At 30.8% G+C, this 25356-nt stretch overlaps 3 protein-coding genes across 8 annotated transcripts; 1 reads left to right on the forward strand and 2 right to left on the reverse strand.

Annotated features, from left to right (window-relative positions):
* Nucleotides 1-2238: 2238 nt before the first annotated feature.
* LOC137816045 (receptor-like protein 51) lies at nucleotides 2239-2622 on the forward strand. The gene has a single exon (XM_068619147.1). It carries the CDS (start codon nucleotides 2239-2241, stop codon nucleotides 2620-2622), a length of 384 nt encoding a protein of 127 aa, XP_068475248.1.
* Nucleotides 2623-4557: 1935 nt separating this feature from the next.
* On the reverse strand, nucleotides 4558-5594 carry LOC137814267 (photosystem II reaction center W protein, chloroplastic-like). Its single transcript, XM_068616894.1, has 2 exons — nucleotides 5257-5594; nucleotides 4558-4998 (listed from the first exon to the last, which is right to left on the reverse strand). The coding sequence occupies exons 1-2, from the start codon at nucleotides 5351-5353 to the stop codon at nucleotides 4688-4690; spliced, it is 408 nt and encodes a 135-aa protein (XP_068472995.1). The 5' UTR covers nucleotides 5354-5594; the 3' UTR covers nucleotides 4558-4687.
* Nucleotides 5595-6182: 588 nt separating this feature from the next.
* Nucleotides 6183-12811, reverse strand: LOC137814268 (probable galacturonosyltransferase 6). 6 transcript variants are annotated; one of them, XM_068616900.1, is made up of 10 exons: nucleotides 12639-12811; nucleotides 12212-12366; nucleotides 12071-12105; nucleotides 11648-11689; nucleotides 11377-11524; nucleotides 11224-11294; nucleotides 9749-10068; nucleotides 8928-9285; nucleotides 7191-7706; nucleotides 6183-6839 (listed from the first exon to the last, which is right to left on the reverse strand). In XM_068616900.1, exons 2-10 carry the CDS (start codon nucleotides 12318-12320, stop codon nucleotides 6564-6566), a joined length of 1875 nt encoding a protein of 624 aa, XP_068473001.1. In that variant the 5' UTR covers nucleotides 12321-12366; nucleotides 12639-12811; the 3' UTR covers nucleotides 6183-6563. The 6 variants fall into 6 exon arrangements, with proteins under 6 accessions (XP_068473001.1, XP_068472998.1, XP_068472999.1 ...); XM_068616897.1 differs by having other exon boundaries at nucleotides 11224-11300; nucleotides 12639-12758; XM_068616898.1 differs by having other exon boundaries at nucleotides 12452-12721.
* Nucleotides 12812-25356: the final 12545 nt, after the last annotated feature.

The following is a 25356-nucleotide window of genomic DNA, read 5'->3' on the forward strand; positions in this document are numbered from 1 at the left end:
CTCGTTTTCTCTTGGTCTTTGTTAAGTTCTCATTAATATTATATGATAACAAAGATTTGGAGAAGTTATCATCTAGTTCTAACTTATAGAGACCGTTATCCAGAAAACCAGTACCAAACAATTGAGAGTTTAAAGAAATAGTAAGTGTGCCATGACCATGGGAAACATAAAAACCATCAATGTCTAACTTTGGTCCTGATACAAGATTCTGAGTAATTTCGGGAATATATAAGGTATCATAAAGTTTAATACATTTTCCAGTTTTCATAAGTAATTCTAAGGTTCCCACAGCTTCGACAAATAGTTCTTGTCCATTCCCCATCTTAAGTGTTCTTTGGTTTCTTTCCAGCTTCCGGATTGTAAGGAATCCTTGGATTGAATTGGTCACACGAACCATAGAACCAAGTCAAACCACCAAGTATTAGTTGGAACATTTAAATTAAAGGACTCAATTATCATATTTAGATGATTACCTTTCTTAGCTAGTCACTCCTTAAAGCTGGAGCACTTAGACTGCTTATGTCCTACCTTGCGGCAAAACTTGCAGTAGAACTTGCTAGTGGATTTGTTAGAGCTGGAGGGTGCACTTGCATCAGTTTTAGGGACCTTATTAGATTCCTTTTCAATGGAATTTGCCCTTCCGCTTCTTCGATTCAGTAGCCACGAGGTAAGCAACATCTGGTTTCTCCAGCTTCAGGCGCTCTTCTTCTTGAACAGTCATAGCAATCAACTCACTCATGGACCATTTGTCCTTCTGAGTATTATAGTTGACTTTGAAGGCTTCAAACGCAGAAGGAAGAGAAGTCATAATGAAGTGGACTAGGAAACCTTCACTGATTTTCATCAGTCAAGGTCTCAATTTCCATATTAGGGGTTGGTTAGACGACAAATTAAGATACTTAGGCTAAGGAAAAAGTTAGAGTGACAAAGGGAAACTTAGATCTAAAACAGACATAAGTAAGAACCATTATGATAATGAAGTTGTGATAAAATATATTATAACATCAAAATAATAGACTAGATTAGGTTCTACTTAAATAATCAACTTTCACTTTGGTTAATTACCAATTGTTTAAGCATAATGAACAATTATAAGTAAGGTATGTGCAATAAGAATGTGACACATCATCTTTGGACAGAAGTGAACATTTAAGCTTATGCACATATTAAGTTTGCAAAACACAAGTGCAACAAACATCATTGGACAAAATAGAAGTAATTGTGTTTTTAGGCAAATGTCATGTGAATATTTAATAATTAAGTGTACTCACAAGTAAGTGAAGGTGCTTAATTAGACTCAAATAACAAGACATAACCCATCATCGTTGGACAGAAGGGAGACTCCTATTATTAAGTTTAAACAAAAAATTTCAAAATCTTAAAATAATTATGGATCTCGAAAAAATTAAAATTTATTTTTATGATATCAAGGTGGATTTTCGAAAATAAGTGGTTCAATAATATACCAGAATAAAAACATCGAAAATCAATAGGTTGAATCAAAATCTTCGTTTCTTCCAAATTTAGGGAAAACGAAAGAAGAATCGATTAAGCAACATAAACGCTCTGATACCACATGTTGGATTAGGATTCCTCAATCATATAATGAAACGAGAATAATGATGATTAAATAATACCTGGTAGACCCGAGATCGTATGGCTGAGGGACGAAGACATGATCTTGATCGGGTTCCCTGGTAGACCCGTGATCGTATGGCTGAGGGACGAAGACATGATCTTGATCGGGTTTCCCTTTAGGGTGTATCGCTTAGAATGGAATTATGTGAGTAGAGAGACAAAGAGATGAGAGGCTCGAAAATCCCTTTAGGGAATGAGTTTCAGCCGTGTGATGTTAGAATATGAGAGTGTCTCTTTAGTTGTCTGGTAATCTCTATTTATAATACACTCAAGGGGAAACCTTAATTATTTATGGTAATAGTAATTACGTCCATCAAGTAATTACCAATAATATAATAGGATAATTATGGTAATTGATCAATTAATAAGATAAATAATCGTGAGGTGCCACATAATATTCTTACACAAACATGGACTATGATTTGTTGTATAGGTAGGCCACATGTAAGGTTTAGGATTTGACCTCTTTTTAGGGTTGGTTTTGTGCAATGCATTAAAGGTCCTCCTCCTCAACTGCCCTTCACCCCATGCAGTTCCCTCCCAGCCTCACCTACATCGATATTTCTTCCATCAACCTCCAACATACCCACCTCCATCGCCATGTTGGACACCCTCCAAGTTTTGATCCTTTTTTTTAATCAACTCAAGGGTGAGATACCCTCTTCCATTGGGGACCTCATTTCTTTGAAAAACATCTCCTTGGATTCCAACTCGTTCTCAGACTCTGTTCCTTATTCCTTGTCTGTCATACCCGATCTGGTTCACTGTGATAAGTTTGGAAGGTCGATGTCTCCTCCACCATCCAAGTGTTCTTCTACGGATGATAACAATAGTGATGGAGATTATGATGAAGGTGGTTATGATGATGGTTGTTCCACTGTTACTCGCAAGAAGGAACATCATCATGGACCCAACAAGTTGGTTCTTAGTGTGACAATTGCGCTTTCTTTCATGTGTACAACAAATCAGAGTTCACGTTTGTAGTTATCTGTGTCACATCAGTAACACTTAACACTGTTAGTTCAAAGTTAACAAAATGAGCCAACTTAAATACATTTTAAAAAACGTTAAGACCAAATTAATTTTTTTTAATAAACACTGTATTAAATTGAATATTGACCCTAAATGTAAGAATAAAAAAATTAATTATACTTAATTAATTTAATTAACTAAATGTTTAACTATTTTAGAAAAAATAATTTAAATATACTTGTCCATATTAATATTTTAAATTATGAAAAATATATTCAATTAACATATAAACAATTAATTACATAATCTAAATTTATAAAAATTTTAAACATAAAAAATAAGTAAAGAATAACAAAATAAATAAAAAATAGAAGTAGTGCTAGCACGTCTTAAAAAAAACATGTTATCAAGCATGGCTTCAACACAAATCAAGAAAAAACTTACACAATTTAAAAAAATAAAATAAAAAACGTGAACATAATTGGAAAAATAAAATCGTAAGTCGTGCATGTATATGGAACAATTTTCATATATGAATTGAAGTAGTGCTTCTTCATTTTAAAGTGATTTTTTGAAAGTAGTAACCAATTGTGCATAACATCACTTATGTAAAAAAAACCAGCTTTAAAGTCCAAAACATATTGGACATTAAAAATCTTTTAAAAAACATTATTTCCACTATCTTAATATATTTTATCTTACATTTTATAAATATAAAATTTTTCATTTTTTCATTTTTAGATTATGTGATCCAGAAGTATTTTTAAATTTCGAAGCAGACACATTGTTCATCCTAAACTGAAAAAAAATTTAACAATGCGACGTTGTGAAACACACGCTATGCACATCCAACTATGCATAACAATGGTTTCACAATAATCAAACAACTATGCACTCAAAGAACAAATGGGTACTGGTCCTTCTCGACCCCACAAAGACTACATGTGGAGCTTGCAAATGTGATCCCGCGCCTTTCCAGGTTAGCCTTAGTGGCTAACTTGTTTTTCAACACCCCCAAGCCGTAACTAAAGCAATAGGTACGACTTTACTCTTCAAAAACTCTTTAAACACCGTCTCATTCTTCCCTACTCCATCCTCCCTTAGATGGAGGTATGCCACGATTTAATCGTTTACCTAAGCTCCTCTCCTTCATTACACACTCACCTGTCCTCCTTATCCAAGTCGAAATTCACACCTTGGACTTCCTGAAAAAGTCGTTTCGCTATTTGCTTCTCCCATTCAAATAGATTCCTTCTCCAGACGAAATTCCAAAGCCATTTTTCGTTGTTCCATCCCCCAAATGCTGTCATCCCAGAAGCTTTTGGCACACTCAGGGAATACAACATTGGGAAAACCGTCTTCAAGGCCCCTCTCCCCACCCAATTATCTTCCCAGAACAAAACTTCCTTCCCAGTTCCCACCTTCCAGATTAAGGCTTCTTCGAAATTCCGGCCCCAACCCTCCAAGCTCCAGACCTCCCTCAAATCTTTTCACCAAAGAGAGTCATTGTTGTCTTTCCCTCCTCCTCTTAGACTTTTTCACCCCATATTTGGAATCAATAATCTCCTTCCACAAACCACCATTGTCTGACCCCAACTGCCATACCCATTTACCGAGTAAGACCAAATTAAAAGTCCTAAAGTCTAAGCTCTAAATACAAATGACATCCAATGGACATAGAATTTCACTTTCAATACAAATTATAAGTAAGCTGGATTCTAAGCTCTAAGCTTAATCACATTTTTATATTTTGATTTAATCTATACATTTATTAGAAGAATACTTATCTTCATTGTCACCACTAATTAGATGTTTGCATGTATGGCTAAATAGATAGAATTGTATCTTATACTTTTCCACTTCCACTTAATTTCAGGGATAGAATTGAATGTTATACTACCAATAAACAGGCAACCTTAAAAGGTAAAACACGAGTATAGAAGAAGCTATGTGAAAGCTCTGCATGAGAAGAAATCAATAACTTGGGAAGATTGAAGTTGGATACACAAGTAGATTTTAATACAACAGAGGAGGAGATAAGTATTTGGAATTTATACAATGCATAATGAGTTGGGGTTTAGAGGGACAATCCAGACTCTTCATCCTCTTCAAGACTGGAAGTGTAGACAAAGTAGAGAGCCCATATAAGACCAAAGACACCGAACAGAATCCAACCAAGAAGGTTGTTGCTAAGCCCAAAGGGAAGCCCTGTCCCTTCAGTGCTCAGTCTCTCATCCACCAAAGCCATGGCTGGGCTTGACATGGTTGCGGCGCATGCAGCTGCTAGCAAGGATGCTCCCATTCCCACATTTGAACTGTTTTCCTGCACGGAAGGCTTTTCATCCATGGAGCACCTCACTTTCCCTGCCCTACTCATTGCTGGCAATCCTATACAATTATGTAAGGAAAAAAATGTTGTTGGTTCATTAATCAGCATAATCTAAACCCTAACTATCAGTCTAAACGTGAAGTATGAGAACTCTGAAATTGCTACGTCGTGTTCCACAACGTTGTGAGTACAAGAAAATCAGAAATAGGAACAGATTAATTGATTGCAGGTTTATTCTGAAAGGAATCATATATCCTATCATCTTCCTTGAAGGAAAAACTTGAATAAAGTTATGATCAATGAAAAAGCTCACTCACCAAGAACGGTAGAGGATGAGACCCCAAAAGGTCGCTTGAGCACAAGACCTGATCGAGAAATTGATGTTGTTGGGCTGCCGGCGATGATGGTTGCCATTTTTCTTCAGTGATGAATCAGAGTATGGCTACGCTTTTGTCACGGTACGCACTAGAAAATATTTCAAAATTGTTATTATTATTGGAAGTGCAGTATCGGCTCATCACACCACACACCGTGGATTGGATGGATGACAACCCCTCGTTGATATCCATATCTGCAAAAACCCCAATAAGTTTTCTCCACGTGTCACGCAATCCATTCGGAGTCCCTTATTTCTTAACTCAATCATAGCTTCGTTGGATGTTGGCTTTACCCCTGCCTCATTTATGTAAGTATTAAAAAAACTGCGAAAATATTTAGAAGCTATTTTCATCTCATTTTAAAAAAAGATAATTTGTTAAAACAACTTACAATGATATAAAAACATTTTAAATGTTTTATTTTAATTAAAAAAGCTACTTAAATATAAATACTTATTTAAGAAATCTTTAATAAAGTTATTTGTCCAAAAAATCACGACTAGATAATGCTTCCTTTCTTTCCAACACTTAAAAAGAAGCGGAGAAGAGTACAATTTGAACCCCCATATGACATCCATCACGGATAATAATAGTGCTAAGATATTAACACTCTACAGTAAAAATATACACTTTACACTTTAATAAATTAATATTTTATTTTATTTTTTAATTTAAAAATATTATTATAAACAATTCATTTTTTATTTTTTTTAAAAATATTATTATATTATTATAAACATTGTCAAATGTATCTTATTTCTTGTTCATAATATCAACAAAACTTTTCTCTAAATTTATTACTTTCAATACTTGAATCCCATGGCTTCATGTAACATACATAATGAGCACATAGCACACAACTCAAATGGCAACCACAATTGTGTATAAAATAGTAGCTGAAAGTAAAATTTAACTTTAACTTCCAGACCGCTCGTAATTGACTTAAATTGGTGGTAAACAGGGTAGCACGATCTAACAGACCACGGGAAGGAATTATGTACATAACCAGCAACAGCATCTCCAAGCAGCTAAAATGCCTACGCGAATCTTATTTCATCTCAATGTCCCTACAAATTAGCTAAGCTTCTAAAAAAATATATATGACATAAATTTTATGCATCTATGAAGGGCTTTACAAGAAGAATCGCCAAGAACAATAAAGAATCGGTTGAAGCAGGCAATTAATATGCCAGCCAATTACTCAAATAAAACCTGCCAGGAGCAAAATGTTATATTTCAAATTTTAGCTACGCCTGAAGATTGCAACGTTGCAAAATAGGGTGATCAAACTTCAGAAATTTGGTCCAGTAACTTTTATATCTTCCCATTGCAATTTCTAACCACGGTTTCCTAATTCCATCGAAGTGTATAACCGCAGCCCGCTCAATCTGGTTTTTATCAACATTTGAGTCATAACCAAGGCCAAGAATCTGCCACCGTCTGTCCAAAATCATAGACTTGTTATAGAAGGTCAGCCAGCCTAAAGGCAGACTTCCAGTACTCCACAATTGTCTCTTGAAACCCTGAAATAAACAACATAGAGAAACACATCACATATAATCCTAATAGAAAAAAATTTGTCTTCCATGTAACTGCAAATTAAACAAGAACTTCAACACATATGCTCATTAGATTCAACCATTTGAAATTAGAAAAATGAAAATGTTTCTTTGAATAACATCTGAATTCCACGATTAATGCAAATCCAATTTCAAGGGAGCTCGTTTATTTTATCAATGCTAGAAGCCAAACTCAAGATTTGAAGAAACTTAAATGTAGGAAAATTGTGTGAGAAGAGAACAGCATGCATACTCTCTTAACAGAGAAAAAAATAGTAGGTCTACAACAAAAAAACGACATTTCTTTAACCATACCATTTGCAAATAACTGTGATAGAGAGCAGTTAAATTTTGTCTTCTCCACTGTTGTAAATCAAATAAGTTCATCCCAAATGCCCACGTGCAAGCATTGACATCAAACCTATTTGCAATGAATGGATCTGAGAAGTTTAAGAACGTATCCATCCTATGAAATGAAGTTTCCCCTTCCTGACAAGTGCCGACTGCTGCAATTACTTTCTCTTTCATATTGACATTCCACAGTCTACTGAGATCTTGTTGCACCACCACATCATGATCAAAGAGCAGAACCTTATTTAAAGTTGGGAAGATATCTGGAAGATAGAAACGCAGATAGTTCAACTCAGAGGTATATCTTGGATCACTGGAACTACGTTCTTTGAATGTATTGTACTTGAGCAACCATTCAAAGTTCTCTATGCTTTGTACGTGGACTGTGGCTTTGCCAGGAGGGTTTAATAAGAACCACATCCAGATTGCAGGAAGGTTAACTGAATTGGTCACTACGTGGAAAACAAGTTTCCCCTGTTTCTGCAATTTAAAAGTCATTGTCACACTTTCTTGTCACTACACACAGACTTAACCATGAGCTTCATATTCAATAATAAGAATTTTTGCACGAACTCAAAATAAACCGATATAATATTACAATCAAGCCTTGCCTTATTAAGTGAAATCTTCTACATGGATCAATTTATGTCCTTTTCATAATGTTGTAAATAAATAGAGAGAAATACTAACAACATACACTAAAATACACTTGTTTTAACACACTTTCTACTGTTGATTAAAATTTATTGGAAACTACAAAATCAACAGTGAGGTTCCGTAAACAAGATGTTGGACCCACTATTTTTTATTTTTTTATTTCTAATAAATTTCAGTCAATAATAAAGTGCGTTTAAAAATAGTATACTGTCAGTACTTCTCATAAATAAATAAAAAATTCTGCCTTCAACAACTCAACATTAAGTGACAGGGTTTGATGTGGGTACATAAGACTGCATTCTCATGGGAATGGGTTACTTGCTAAGGGATCTCATATATCTTTCTTCTTACTGCATCTCTCGTATTAACTACAAGTAACACACGTAATAAAGTATAAACAACTCAACCTAACTAGAAAATCAAAGTTTAATCGCTAGTTAATGATGGAGAGGGAAGTATTTTATAGGATGATTGACTTATTAGTGTGTCATTCCATAATAAAAATTCATATTCCTCGTGTTTTTACTGCTTTGACTTCTTAATTCTTCAGCATGTTCTGCAGCGCCCTGAGCAGCAGTGCAACTAAGATAACTCTTTCAATGTAGACAGAAATATTTCAAAAATCAAATGCCAATTATAAGTGGGGTGGGTTCAAGGAAAGATAGGAATTTTATCAAATTGGTTCCAGACTCATGCATTCATACTGCCTGTCCTATGGCCACCCACCCCAATGGTTTTGACTACATAATAGTTGAAGAAAAATCTTGAGTATAAAACAATCATTATGTTCTGAACATGAGCTGCAATTTTTTGTAGACAGGCAACTTTAGCTGATAAGGGTAAGCCATGTGGGGTATCAACTATTCAAAAAGTATCCACTAAGGGACAACTAACTTGAAATGAACTATAGCTAAGCTTGTTAATATTCAATTGGCTAGTATCAATGTTTTTTCTCAGCATTGCATCAGGGTTCAACATTATCCAAAAGCAAAAGCAGAAACACCCGAATCAATAAAAGTTAATCCATTTAAAAATTGCATTTACCTTGGCATTAGAGATAGTGGAGTTAACAACTACTGCACATGCAAGAACATTGTCAGAGAAGACAGCATAATGATGAAGTTTTGGATCATTAATCTTATTTTCATTTGGAAGCTTCCTGTCCTCAGGTCTCAGGGCAAAGTAATCTGCAGTTAGCTGCATAGAAAGACAGTGAAGACCTTTTGGGGTAGTTCTTGCAGCAAGATGAACAAGATATGTTGCTTCTTGTTGCTCAGAATGAATTTTCTCTTCAGCATTATGATTCATTGCACGGAGCTTAGTTGTCATAGCAACACAGTCTGGGTAAGCACGGACTGCTTTAGACAGTGAAGCCGCCATGTGTCTCATTTTCTGCAAAGCACTGTGAACTTCACTTGTTTTCAGATTAAAAAACATCTGATTTTCTTTTAACAGTTCATATCACATAAAAATGACAAGCGTGAATGTTCTTCAACACTACTTTTATATTGGTAAACAAGCAGTTGCCAAAGATTTAGTATGGTCTTGTAACAAAAAATATTATGTTTTGGTCCCTGAAAACGTGTTTCTTAATGTAATCCATCCACTTTAAATGTTCTCTGCTGAAACCTCGTATATTTAATTTATTTCAATCAAAAGCAGTTTGAAAGGACCAAATGCGAGCAAATTGAAATATACAGGGAATCAATTGATGATACTAGTTCCGGGAAGAAATAGAAAAAATAATGTATTTTTTCAAGGATCAAAGCATTAGTTTTCTCTTGAAACCTTTACATTATAGTAATTGAAGGAAATAAATAACTGTCAAACTAAATTCAAGTTGTAGGATTACAAGAAAATTTTACCTCCTTGACAGATCTGAATCCATAGTAGCCTCTCCAACTGCATGTTCCATCTCTTTAATTCTCAGCTTCAACTCCTTCACCAAGTGTGAGCTGCTGCCTGGTGAAGCAAGCCCCAAGTATGCTCTGGCTTGAATAATTTGATCCTTAATTTCCAAAACCTTCTGATTCGACACTCTCCGAGACTGAGGACGTGAAATCTGATGATTTTGGGTTGCTCTTGGCATAGATTGCTTATCTGTCACTTCAACATTATCATCTGTCGTTTTTTGAGGATGAGTGTGCATGCTCTGATTATGTGTGACTGTTAAATTAAATATGTTCTGCAAATAAAACCAAATTCAAAAAACAATATATATAACTTTGTGAATATAACTTCTCTACAGTCCAATTTGCATTTATACATTAATCCAACACACATAGGCATATAAAAAAAATGTAAAGTTTGCAATTTCCACCACAAATGGAGATATGATAAAACATGCTAAAAAACTCAAATTCTTGTGTTCGGAATGGAATAGGTAAATAACCTGCTTAACAAACAAGACCTTGGATAATTCATAAGAGTAAGTTGGGCTTCAATTATAAAAACTGACCCCTGTAGAAAACTAGCCGGAAAACCCCGAATCCTTTGAATAAATCATAATTTCCGGTAGATACACAACAAATCCACGTTAGTAGTTAATTTGTAAAAATGGTTCAAACTTTCCCACCTAGCTAGCCATTAAAGAATGGATTCAGTCTCTAGGGAAAGAATTGACATTTGATAATGTAAAAGAAAATGGAAAGCGGTCAGAGGTATGCAAAAAGTAAGGCTATGTTGTTTTTTGAAAAGCGGTCAGAGGTATTAATTATCCAACTACAATCTCAGATTGGAACTAAAAGGCTATGTTGTTTGATAACCTTTAAAATACCTTATAAGGTCAGTAACGGATACAGGATACTCTATATTATAGCTAAATACATAAAATAACAGTTAATCCGATAATCTCATTTAGAATAGTAAAAGAAAGTGCATAATAGGTGCACCATGGACAAGCAAGAATCCAATTTCTTATCATGAACATCATTTACATTAGTGTCAAAGATGTTGCAATCTGAAAATAAAACCCCAAGCACACAAGTGATATGTCAGATAATTTATTTTTATTTTACATCAATTCGGTTCATTTAACTGAATACGAATGCATTTATAGCAATTTTTAAAACACAAGCCAAATCATGCATTCATTATAAATTTACAGTTATGTACATGAAATGGGAAGATGACCGTTAAGAAATGAAGATCTTAACAGATTTGCAGAGTATGAAAATAATCTTGGTATCTTCTGAAATTTGAGAGAAATGCAACTTCTCTCAGGAAGAGAGAACGGAAGAATCTTCAAATAACTTTTTTGGAAAAAATCCAATAGAACAATAGCAGTAGTCTCGCAGCCTTCAAATTCAAATGTCAGTAATTCAAAAGAAATAGCACAAACCTCATCCCCAACTACGGAGAATAATCCTTTCCGCTGAGCTTTCTGGTCTTGTCTTTTGTTCCGGTTGAATTCTGAAACTTGGAAAAGGCAAAATTTTCAGATTGGACGGGCATTATGTAAACCACAAAATTTCGAAAGTGCACCAACACCAACCATTTCTTTCCAAAATGTTATTTCTGTACCCTTCGATTTTAGATTCCTCAGAATCATTAACCTTTTGTTGAATGGAACTATTTATTGGACCATTTTTTTTTTCTATATAAACAACTTCTTTTGGCTCTTCTAATTCTTCAGCACCTTCCTGCATTGCACAAAAAGGGCAAAAAATAACAAAGGAAAACTCAATTCTTTTATTCATGGGGAAAACCAGAAGAATTGAAACATAAAATACGATGGCAAAAATTATAATAAAATATTCCACTACCTGTTCAATAGCATTTAGCTGTAAAGGATCTGTCCTATATGTCTGCAAGAAACAAAAGATAACAATCAATCTCCATTCCACAGCAGAGCATCGTTAGCTGTAGAATTTGAATTGGAGCTGAAGAAACATTAAAAAAATAAAACACTTCCGGTTAACATAATTAACTATTAAAAATCAGTTTAACCATAAGTAAAATTATTGAAAGCACACGAAGTTCCAGTTAACTATCGGCCGGCAAACTTTTCAACTCACCGATAAATAAAAATTCACTGAGAACAAAAACATAAAGATAGAAATATTTCAATACATTCCATCTAAGAGGCATTCTCTTCAAGCAACATACAAATTAAGCTACCGAAGCAATTCAAATTTCAAATAAATTAACAAAATAAAGTGACCAGGCTTGAGAAGCAATATGCTTACAACACTGGATATATCTTCTTGAAACTCCAGTCGTGCTGCAACGGAATTCAACAGAAACGCAAAAGGTCAACTAAAACGGAAAGAGAGCACGCGGAAAATAGAAATTCACATGAGAGGGGATTAAGTTTTTTTTGTTTTTACCGTAGGGAGTGAGATTGAGGCGGTGAGAGACGAGGAAGAGCGGAGCAAGGACGGAAAGAGAGAGAAGAGCGAGGATCAGAGTCCTCTGCCACCAGCGCCATGACTTCATCGATGATAGCGGTCAGCGGTAAACGACGACGGAACCGTTACTCGCTCTGCGATTCCGAAAGAGGCACATTGATTTCACAGATTCATATCACAGAGAATTGAATTCGATGCGTGGAACAGAAGTAATAATACCAAACACGCACACACAGAAACTGAGGCTAGGGTTTCAGTTATTCGCTTTTGCGTTTTCTAGAGAGAGAAAAACTGGAAGCAGCTCCATCATCCATGTTCGCCCCTTCCGTGATGAATTGCCTCGTTTAATTTCTCTCTCTTTTTTAAAATACCTTTTTCTTAATTATTATTATTATAATTATTTTACCTCTTATACTTGGGTTGCCTCGGGAATTGTACCGCCATGTTGACGAGTGAAGAATCACTAATAATGAAAATAATGAAACCGGTACTTGAAATTGAACATGCATAATGCATACATAACAATATAGTAGTAGTAGATGACAGATATGCGATGATGTGATGGCCCGTGTAGGTCATAAATTCATATTTCATATTCATACTCTCATTCTCATACCATACCTACCATTCATGAAAAGGAATTATGCTCTTTAAAATAAAAATACGTTGACTAATTTATTACTAATTTAAGGCGTATTACCTTCATCAAATACCACTATATTTTTATTTCAAATACCTTTATCAGATATAATACTACTATTTTTGTTTGATTGGGTCACACGAATTTTATTCTACTGCTTCATTTGGTAAGCTGAAAAATATATAAAAATTAGAGTGATGAAACTAAGCAAAAAGCTGAATAAGAGAATTGAGAAATGAAAAATGGGAAATGTTTATACAATTAGTTTAAATAATTTCTTCCAAATATATAAATTATATTATTGTCAGAATATGTAATAAACAAAAATATTTTCAGCATATAAATTATAATAAATATCCTATATTATGATATAATTTAAAAATAGAGTACTTTTTCTTTCCTTGTATAATAATTATTTTTTAAGAAAAAAAATGTATATTTATAATTATATCTTACTTTTATTTTCATTATATATTAAAAAACTGGTTGAAGAGAAAATGTGACAAATAAATAGAATAGATAACTTATTTAAAATTATATTAAAAGTAAAAAAAATAAAACTGGATGAAAAAAATCTAAATGAAAATTACATAGTAACAGAATTGTTTATATATGTGGTATAAATAACATAAGAATACAATGATTAATAGGAGTGTTTGAATTAAAATGAAGAAAGTTAGATGTAAATTTGTGTGGCGCTTTAAGTCCATTTGGTACCCGTGATGCGACAATCAAGGCAAAATGTGACAACCTTACCTACCCATGAAAAAGCGACAACACCGTGAGAAAGTGAAACCTTTGCTATGCTTGTTTCTGATAAGAAGTAAAAACAAACCTAACTTCCAATTTATGGCTTTTCTTAGTAAATGTTGAAATTCCAAACAATGGTAATAAATGTTACCACCTTATTTTATCCTAGCCAAGAACCTAACATCTAATTTTTAAATTAATTTTCCAACTTTATTTGTAGTCACTTTTCCCACAAAGAATATGAATAAACTTCAAATGTCCAACCACTTTGTTATAAGATTAAATTTACTATTACTTATATCAATTAATATTTAATTATCTTGCTTAATTATACTACCCTTGTATATTTTACAACTCCGTTTTATATTATTAATTATTAGCAAAATACAGGTGCTATATCCGCATTATTGTCATATTATTTTATTTTTATCGAGTTAAAATTTGACTGGTGTAATAATTTTTATTTTTATTATTATACATTTGTGTATATTAATTTTAAAAATAATATAATTTTTAATTTATATAATTTTTTTTATTTATGTATCTTTTTATTTAAGTTCAAAATATTAGTTAAAATATTTAAATTTAAAATTGAAGGAATATAAAGTCATCGTTGAGATAGAAAATAGAACTAGAAAGTAACTTAAATAAAAAACAGATGAAAGTTGAGAATTGAAGGATGATGAATTTTGACGTTAATTTTAAAAAAATACAAGAAATAAAAAGTGATTTTTATGTAATGATCTTTCTTGTATGCTTTTACTGGATTTAGTTATACTTTGTGTAATAGAAGAAGAGGGTTACGTAGAATTTATAGAAAACTGGATATGACTTTATGTAATTGAGTGTGTCTAGATGAATGTGATTCTTGTATTTACCAAGTTCTTGTTAAAAATTGTTTTGATCATTCTCCTATTCTTGCTAGTAATTCTTTGAGGAAGATTAGCAATTTTTGTTTCTTTTCTATGTGGCTTCAGGACACTTCATGTCTGAAGTTTATTCATGATTCTTAGGCCAATAAGGTTGTTGGTTGTCCTATATTTATTTTGCAACATAAGTTAAAAATGTTGAAAATTGAGCTCCGAGACTGGAATAAAAATTCTTTTGGTAATGTTCACAATGCAGTTCTTCTTAAGCAGAGTCTCCTCCTTGGTATTCAACAAAACTTAGAGACTGCTAGTTTGTCTGATATTGATGGGCTTCTTTGACAAAAAAAGATTACTAAGGATGAGCTTGATCATGCTCTTCACTGTCAATATTTGTTCTGGACAAAAAGGGCTAAGATGTTATGGTTCAAAGATGGAGATTGAAATATTGCTTTTTTTCCATGCTGTGGTCAAAAGGAGAAATAATTCTAGTGGGATTCATGTCTATGGATTGATAATGAGGTTACTGCGGATCCTAAACCCATTGAGGATCATATTTTGGACTTTTATAAAAATCTTTATGCTAAGTCTATTTCTAATGTTTCGGATACAAGTAACATGGAAGATTTTATTGGTTTTTATATTCCTGAGTTAGTTTCCTCTAAGGAGAATATGATGTTGATTAAATGTTCTTCCTGATTTTTTGGAAATTAAGATTGTTGTTTTTAATCTTAATAGTAATAGTGCTCTTGGTATGATGGTTTTGGTGGTGTTTTCTATCATTCTTGATGGGACATTATTGGGGCAAATGTTTGCAATGTTGTTCAACAATTTTTTAAAACAAAACTGGGTTCTCCCTAGAATGAACAGTAATGTGGTATATCTTATTCCTAAGATTCAGGGTGTTGACTCTATTAAAGTCAGGGTTCTTAAATCAAAATACGAGTTTAGAATGGATTATAGATCCTCATCTATTTGGCCTGGAAGTAAGTAGTTTTATTCTACTGTACTTTATTATACTTCTTGGATTGTTGGTACAAATTCTTTTATTAATTTTTGGAATGATAAATAGTGTTCTACTACTTCTTTACTTTAGCAAATATTGTAGGGTTATCTGATGGTGCTAATTTCAAATTTAAGATTATTTCCTAGATACTGACGGATAGGATTGCAGTTATGGTTGTTTCTCCTAATCAATATAGGTTTGTGCAGGGTAGACAAATTCAGGATTGCATTAATATTGTTTTTGAAGCTATTAACATGCTTTCTAAAAAGTTTAGAGGAGGTAATGTGGCTTACAAAGTTGATATTCATAAAGCCTTTGACACTCTGAGTTGGAAGTTATTATTATTAGTTTTGATACGCTATGGTTTTCACCCCTTGTTTGTCGGTTGGATTAGTACAATTCTCTGTTCAGCTATGCTTTTTTTCATAATAAATGACAGTTTGGTGGGTTTTTTTCCTTGTAGTAGAGGTGTCAGATAAGGTGATCATTTGTCTCCGTTACTTTTTGTCTTGCAAAGGAAGTTATTAGTAGAGGTATATTTAAGCTTGTGAATGATAAGAAAATTTTACATATGGCTAGTCCGCAAGGTTATCTCACTCACTCTCATATTTTATATGCTGATAAAATATTTGTTTTTTGTAGGGGGTATTAAGTCTCTTAGAAATTTGAGTATTTTTATTAAAACATATGGTGATTTTTTTGGTTAATATGTTAATAACTCTAAAAGTAGTTTTTTCACCATGGATAATTTTACTAGATTTTTCACACAATTCAATGTATTCTTTCTTGTAGTCATGGTTGTTTTCCTTTCAATTATTTAGGAGTGTCTATCTTTATTAGAACCCCAAAGTGTTAATTTCTTCAACCTGTGGCTGATAAAGTCAAATTGAAACTATCATCTTGGAAAGGTAAATCTCTTAGCATGATTTCAGTTGGTCAATACGATGATTACTATACTTCTAGTTTATAGCTTTAATATGTATAAATGGCCTATTTTACTTCTTAACCAAGTTGAACAGTGGTGTCAAAATTTTATTTGGACTGGTGATATTATGAAAAAAGGCACAGTCACTGTGAATTGGGATAAGATTTATTCTCCTTTTGAGAATGGAGATTTGAAGATTATTAATCTTCATCATGAAAATAATTCATATCTTCTTAAGCTTGCTTGGAACTTTGCTTATAGTAACAGACCTTGATCTTTGCTCTTGAAAGTCAGGGTTCTTAAATCAAAATACGAGTTTAGAATGGTTTATAGATCCTCATCTATTTGGCCTGAAAGTAAGCAGTTTTATTCTACTGTACTTTATTATACTTCTTGGATTGTTGGTACAAATTGTTTTATTAATTTTTGGAATGATAAATAGTGTTCTACTACTTCTTTACTTTAGCAAATATTGTAGGGTTATCTGATGGTGCTAGCATTCCGGATACAGTCTCTCGATTTTGGACAGGTTGTGATTGGAATACTCCCTTATCTTTACAACAGATGCCTCAAATTTTTAATCATATCATGGTTAGGAAGGAACAAGATATTCTTAATTAGATTCTAGATAAGTCTGGTCGTTTCACTCTTAAATCACTAGGACTTTTTTCTTGGAACCAGGAGTTCCTTATGGTTGGGGTAAATGCATTTGGTCTTCATCTATTTCGCCTTCCAAAACTCTCCTACTCTAGAAAGTTTTTCATGGGCGGCTTCCTATAGATCAACATATTCAATAAAGGTTCGCATATATGTTTTATATGTACGCTTTGTGAAAAGCATGAGAAATCTGTTCAACATTTATTTATTGAATGCTCTAATATTTTGCATATTTGGAGTTGGGTTCGACAGATTTTTCTTACTTTTCATTCCTCTAATAAGAATGATCTTCTTTCGAGTGATGGTATTCTTTTGTTAAATTGATTAAACTTGTTGTGATAACTTTTTCTATTTGGATGATATGACGTATGAGGAATTATACTAGATTTGAGGATAAGATTGAAGTTTCTAAGGCTATTTTGGTAATTAAAGATTTAACTTGTCTAGTGGGAAATTCGTATAGTTTCAATGAAGAATGATATGTTGAATTTCAACGTGATTAAGTTTTTTGGTATTAATATTCGTAGGGGTAAATTTCTTCGTCCTTTTTTTGTTAGATGAGAGTTTCCTTCACCGGGTTGGGTTAAAATTAATTATGATGGGGCTGCTAGGGGTATCCTGGTCTTGTTGCATGTGGAGGTATTTTCCGTGGGAGTATGAAGGAGTTTATTGGTGCTTTCTCTGCGTTTCTTGAAGTTTAGACTGCTATGATTGCTAAGTTTTATGGAGTTTACTAATGTCTGGTTTGAATGTGATTATGTCTTGGTTTGTATTGCGTTTACTGCTAGGATTAATGTTCTGTGGATGCTTCGTAATTGATGAAATACTTGTCTTAATTATTGTGGTAAAATCAGGTTTAATGTTACTCATATTTTTCGTGAAGGGAATGTGTGTGCTATAAGTTGACTAATTTATGATTTATTCACATATAATCATTTCATTGGTATAATAGGCTTTCATCTAGTCTGTTTTTAGAATTCTTTATAAATAAGTATAATCTACCTATGTATCGTTTTTGTTAACAATATCCTCTCATATTTTTATATATATTTTTAATAATAATTTTTTTATATAATGATAAATAATTATTGTTACTTAAGATGTCAACCTTAAATATCAAGTTATATAATAATAATAATTAACATAAAAAAATTTATAAAAAAATATTATACAATATTTTAAAAAGTAAAATGATGTTCATAGAAAATGAATCTTACTCTCCCTATGAAAAATAATAGTTATTATTATATTTTTATAGGTTTAGATCAACGCTAAATAATATTTGTTTTTAAATTTGGTTGTGGCCGACGCATTAATTAGAATTAATAGAGACGCATTTGGCTGCCTCCTACTGCCACATCACATCAAAGAAGGAACTCAACTGTCAAAATTTACTGCTCTAAATCATTATTGCTTAATCAATGCCGCCTTTAATGTATCATTTTTCTTCTTCTCCCAATTGTTAATTTATCTAAACTTAAATATATAAAAAAGTCAATATTGGGCAAATTAAAAATAGCTAAAACTTTATTCAGTAAATAAGTTGCAAAATACGTCTATATTTGTTTGAAATTTTTTATTCATGATGTTAAGTTTCAATTACATGTTGGCTAAATTTATAATTTCAAGTTAAGATTATTTGTAAACGCTATATGAGATTTCCATATATTTGTTAGTATCAGAATGATTGTATTTTATTGGATTCAAAGATAGGTTAAACCTTTGAATTTTATAAACAAGTTTAATTTAATACATTATAGTTATATTAATGAGATGAACATTTACCTGGGATTGTATGGTTGATACTGGATTATACATGCAATGATATTAACAAAATTGATTCATATATATGTTTGTATTGATGATTAGATAGGATTCATATAATCATTTGATGTTGTATTTTTTGTGAGAATATTGAGTAAAAATTATATAAAAAAATTTATTTATATATGGACATAGATATTTTGAGTTTGTATTGAGAAATAGATATTTTGTAAAATGAGACAAAAATTTGTCTTAGTTCAATTAGTAATAAAACTAATATTCATATTTTTAAAGATGTATCTAAATGGATAAGAATATCATTTAAGTGATAAATAAATATTGATATTTATAAATTGTACTATAGTACTATAACTTAAGTGTTTATTTTGTTCTAATGTAAACTTTGTTCAATACATGACCGATTATTTGAACAAGAAAGAAACTAAATTAATTATTTTTTTAAAAATATTTATATAATTAAATATAATTTAAAAATATATAAATAAAAAAGTTTCAAAACTACAAATCTAAAAAAATAAATAAAAAGAAGTTGGTCGGTCACCATCTTTAATACATGTGATAATATTTTTATTTAATTGTATTTTTTAATGTTATAATGAAAACTATATGTTAATTTCATTGAGAACATAAATCACAACTTTGTTAAACAAATGCAGTAAACTACTTTGACTATATTGAGATATTGAGGTGCAATGAATTTTGACACATCTCAAATGTTAATTTCTGACTCAATTTGTATCTTAAGCAGAAGTCATAATTGTTTAATTATTACACTAAAATAAAGAGTGTATGAATATAGTTACCATTTGAGTGTTATGAAGATGAACAAGTATTTATGAATGGAAAAATAATCTTAGAAATATTTTATACATAAGACTAATTTTGTAATTTTGAAATAATTTGTTTTTGGCAAATAATAGAAATAGTGATAATTATTGTATGAAATTTATTGGAGAACAAAAACAACGACGTTATTGTTTACTCCTAGTTATTGACCGAAACAAGTTCTTAAATGGACCCTATTTATTTACTTCACAAACGTGAAAGTTTTTGGGACCCAAAAACTCGTATCAGTGTATCTATGTGACAAAAATGCGACAGTCTCCAACGGTGTTGTGGTACGTTATAATTTGTTAGATTTTGCACTAATTAATAGTAAGGAGTAATTCCTATGACTTCTCCTTAATCTTTTTGTCTTCCCACCAATGGATCGAGGACAACTCTTAGACAAAATGTCACTATTATATATCACTCTCATGTCATGTCATCTGCACGGTGTCATCTACTGTATCACAAATTAATATTTCTTCAAAGTAATCAAATCAATAATTTAAAGCAATTTTACGATGGAAAGAGAGTATTTACACTGTTAATGCAATATTGGCCAAAACAATTTCGAATTATTTAGCAACTTCACACAAAAAAAAAATGTCATCAACGTTAAAATAAATATTAGTGTTTGACATCATTTGTGACTTTTTTACGCAGTGAGAAATACAGCAGAGTGGGAACACTTTATTTTCAACAACTAATTTTGGAAATCTTAAGAAAAACATTGTTAAGAAGAAGTATATTCTTATTGTATAGCCAGGAAATATGGTCATTCTTATCTTGCTAATTGCATATAGCATCCTATTCTAATTACATCTAACACCTATGTTACATTAGATTTGATATCAAATAGAGAGGGTAAGTTACTTGAAAAAAATATATTTTGATGTCTAAGTTAGTATTTATTAAAATTTGACATAAAATAAGTGAAAATAATAATGTGTTTATGATGATGTTTATTGGAATGTGTCCTTTTGCTTTATACTCTATATTTAAAAAAAAAATTGTTTTATTCTTTTTAAAAATTATTTCTGAATTATTTTGTATAGAATATTTCTCAGAACATACTTTTCTTACTGTTATGAAAGTAAAAAAAAATGTGTTTCAAAAAGATATTTCAAAATGATTTTTTTATCTTTTAAATTTCTTATTCGAGAAATAACTTTTTGTTTATAGAACACATTCTATTCTAGAATTACATAACTTTCAATAATAATTTGGATATTTTAAAAAATAATAATAATTTGGATATTTTAAAAAATGTAAGAGTGTAAGAGAAAAATGTAGGAATGAAAATCAAATACCCTATTTATTATACTTAGACCACGAAGCTAATATTAATATTAAAGTAAAGTTTTATATCTTTGATCAAGCAAATTGCATAGTATATAAAATTAATCGTTAGTTTCCTAATCACACTCAATCATATTCTCCGTGGAATGTCGAATCTTTTCAGCGGAGAATTATTCTGTCACATCACCTATTGGAACAATCGCAATTGGTAGGTATATTACATATGTATTTATTTTTTAACTTTCCTTTATTTCGTACAATGGTAAAAAATGGTAAAAAATTACAGTGGAAGTTTGTGTATACACACAAATATAATGTAACGATATTCATTATTATTTTTAATCATATATAATAAATTTAAACCTCTTAATCTTGACAATGAAGACCAGCATTAACTATAATCTTGCATCATAGTTAATTCAGTTTGTAATTTAATCGACACAAAATACAATCCAACACTCTACCACATCATGATGTTATAGATTCACTCAAGGTGGATGTTGGATTAACTTGACTTCGATCTTTAATTCACACACATTTTTTAATATGGCAAACATGATACAAAGCATAATTTCATCTTAATCCAACTTTATTTAGATATAAAACCACACTATAATATATAACTATATAAGTAAATATATAATAATAATAGTTAAATATATTTGTTGTTCCTTTAAAATAAGCATGTTTTGATTTTTTTTATATCTTTTTATTTTTAGTTTTTTCTAAAATTGATATTCATTGTTTTAATTTTTAAATTACGTAAGCGAACATTCTGAATGATGTATATTGGTATTATGATATAATGTAAGTAGTAACTTAATTTTTTAAAAGATATCTAGAAAACATATGTTTTCTTTGTCCTAAAATAGATATTAATGACAGAAATTATTAATTTAAAATTTTGGAACCGTTGAAAAAAACGAAAAATGTTTTACAGTGATTAAAATTAAATCCATATATTTTAAAAGCTAAAATAAACTTTACACTTTACTAGAATGAAAATAATTTTTTATAGAGACCAAAATAAAAAAAGAAATCACTCATTTTGCAAGACTATATATGCACACATACTTAAATCTAATAATAATAATAATAATTAATTTGATTGATTTTGATAATAACTAGCTTATACTAAAAGTGATTTTTAATCAGGTGAAATATAATTTTTTTACCGTAATAAAATAAAAATCTTTATTAAATAAAGTGTATTTATATTTTAATAATATTTCAAAACTTTAAGAAGGCCCCAAAAAAACTTACAAATTTCAGCTAAAAGTATATATTGTTGAGAAGTCATGAAATTTTGAAAAGAAAAATCCCATACTAGAGTTAGATAAACAGGAGCATGACAAATGAAAGGAGTGTTTCAGAAGAATATGATGAGATCTGAAGTCCTTTTCCACCGTAATCTCAGCGAAGACACTGTTGACACGTGTATTCTATGTCAATTTCACAGCTTTACCCTTTAATAATTCTGGTTACCGTTATTTTAGTATCATTTCAGATTTTTTTTTTATATAGAAGAAATTCAATAAATTTCACAATCTACTCGTTTATCTTTAAACTGCATTTTTTTTCTTCTCAAACATATTTTATGTATTAACTCTAAATGAAAATATTATTTGCATGAATAGATAAATTTTGGATTTCGACACTTTTTTTACCCCCACCATGAGAAGAAAGAAGGTAGAACCAAACCAATAATTGGTTTTATGATTGTTTTAGTAGTAAAATTACTGTTATGTAATGAAACTTGTTTATCTTTAAATTTTAATTTATATTTTTTTATAAGTCTAACATTTATTTATTATTATTATTAGGGTTAAATATGGTCTATATATTTTCAGGTAAAATTGATTTTTATCTTTGTTCAAATTTTGAAATTTTTGTTTTTATAATAAAAAAATTATTAGAATGAATGAGTTATTGTTATTGTCAGTATTTTGTTATTGAAAAACAAATTTTCGTATAAATTAAAATGTTAAAATATTTCATAATTTACTCCTTGAGATAAATGTTATAATAGTATACTACAATCCCTCATCTTAATATTTATCTTATTTATCTTAGTACAAATATTTAGAAATTCTTCAAACTAAACTAGAAAAAAAAAAACTAAATTTACATGATGATATATGTATTAACGATTATTGGTGTTGAAAGATAGAGAAGAAAGAAGTTTATATATCACATGGTGATATATTTTATCTATAATGAGAAAGGTTAAGGACAACCACCACCAAAACATTGTTGTGGTGATGACAAGATTTGTAGCTGTTGAAAAACAAGGAGCATTGATAATACAAGAGGCATAGCTTCTTCCAAAAAGACTTTAGTATACATAACTTTTTATTTTATTATAGTTTAAAAAAAGATAAATCAGAATATCTTATCCAAAAAGAAGTACAGTCAATTTCTATCAATTGTAAACTCCTAATTTAATAGAATGAATATTTTCAATTTGATTATGAAATATTTGAAAAAAATTAATAATTGGAACTGACTAAATAATATATTTTCATTATATTTAAAATAACTTAATCTTGAGTACACATTTAAGACACCTTCAACAAAATATATACGCAACATGATTATAACATTAGTTTAATTATAACAATTTCTTATTAATTATTAAGTAATGATTCCTATCTCAGTAACAATTAACTATAAGAATCACTTTTAATTTTTTCTTTTAGGATAATAAAAACATATTATGGATTATTCTGAATTCATGCAACAAAGTACAGAACAATCCAATTTAGTAAAATTTATTCTTAGCAATTTATTATCTCTTGAGACGATTTTAATAAAATAATAACTTATAAAGTTCACTTTACTCATCTCTTTAAAATTTCAAATAAAAATTTACGGTTTCGTCATACATATTCAAATATTACGAATTTATTAAATGATTAATACAAGATAAAAGACAAAAACAACTTATACTTATTAAGAAAATAAAATTTACTCAATTTCAAAGTAGTGACATATTGTGCCATATTTATACAAATGAGAATCATCGAGAGTAACAATAAATTTATTTTGGAAGTTGGTGATTTGATTTTCTTGAAGAATATAGACACAATAATATTACGTTTACAAAGAAGAGAAAAGTGCAAACATATATATTTCTCTCCATTTTTGAACTCATATTTACAGGTTTGCATATCGTTTTTTATCAACAATAAATAAATAAAATAAAATAAAGTATTTCAGGGATGTCTCAATCCTTATATAAATAATTTCAACACAAGTTTCTTAGCACTCAACTAGTCGGGGATCCAACCAACACTGCAACACATCAGTCACATTAACATATCATATACACAAGCACATGAATATACAATTACATCAACCCTCCAAAGAACACATCCTCAAAACAAGACACAAAATTCCAACAACTAAACTCAGTCTTTGCCAGCAAACAAAAGTAAATCAAACTCCCAAGTGCCAAACCCATCAAACCGACCCTACGATGAGGATATAAAAGTCACAAAATCTGCACAAAACACACAACGTCTTCCAAATTTGGACAAAGCGTTAAACAAGAATCACCAAACATCAGTCTCTTAAATATTTCATGTAACATAAAGGTTCCAAACACCAATCGAGTAGGATAAATCAACCAATATTTCCTTTACCGTAATCAAAGACCAAAATCATCAAACCGACCTTGTCAGGAAGAAACAAAAACCAAGAAAACCTTCACAAAACACACCACAACTTCCAAACCTGGACAAAACATTAAACATAAATCACACCAAACATCAATCTCTCAAATATTTCATACAACAAAGGGGTTCCAAACACCAATCTGAGTAAGAGAAATCAACCAATCTTTCTTTTACCGTAATCCAAGATCAAGTTTTCCTTTGTACCATAGTAAAAGCCTCAACTAGATCAACATGCTCATTCTTAGAAGCCACTCTATTCCTATGATTCCAAATTTCACTTATAATACCTACCAAAATCCCCCCAGCCCCTAGCAATAGCATGCTTCATGTTTGCATACCATCTTCTTAGTTAAGTGTCTATTAGTGAGTCATTTACTTAAGGGTTAAACTCAACCACGTTACTTGGTCAACATATTTCTTTCTTACTAAAAGTATGCATGTTGTTTGATCACCGATTGGTTGCTCAAACAACCTCTTATTAATTATGTAGTTCTCTTCGTGGCTTGAGTAGAATTTGGACAAGAAAAATTACAACCACATTTTGAAATCATTTTTGACTTCTCACTTGAGTGTTTATTTAGTCACTTTAAGTGTTAAACTCTATTCTACTTCATAACTAACATGTATAGCTTAAGATCTATTTAATCACTTAAGTCATTATTTTGCATAACAATGACATTTTGTCGTTAAACAA

Source organism: Phaseolus vulgaris, chromosome 1 (assembly GCF_000499845.2).
Source record: "Phaseolus vulgaris cultivar G19833 chromosome 1, P. vulgaris v2.0, whole genome shotgun sequence".
Classification (NCBI taxonomy): Eukaryota; Viridiplantae; Streptophyta; class Magnoliopsida; order Fabales; family Fabaceae; genus Phaseolus; species Phaseolus vulgaris.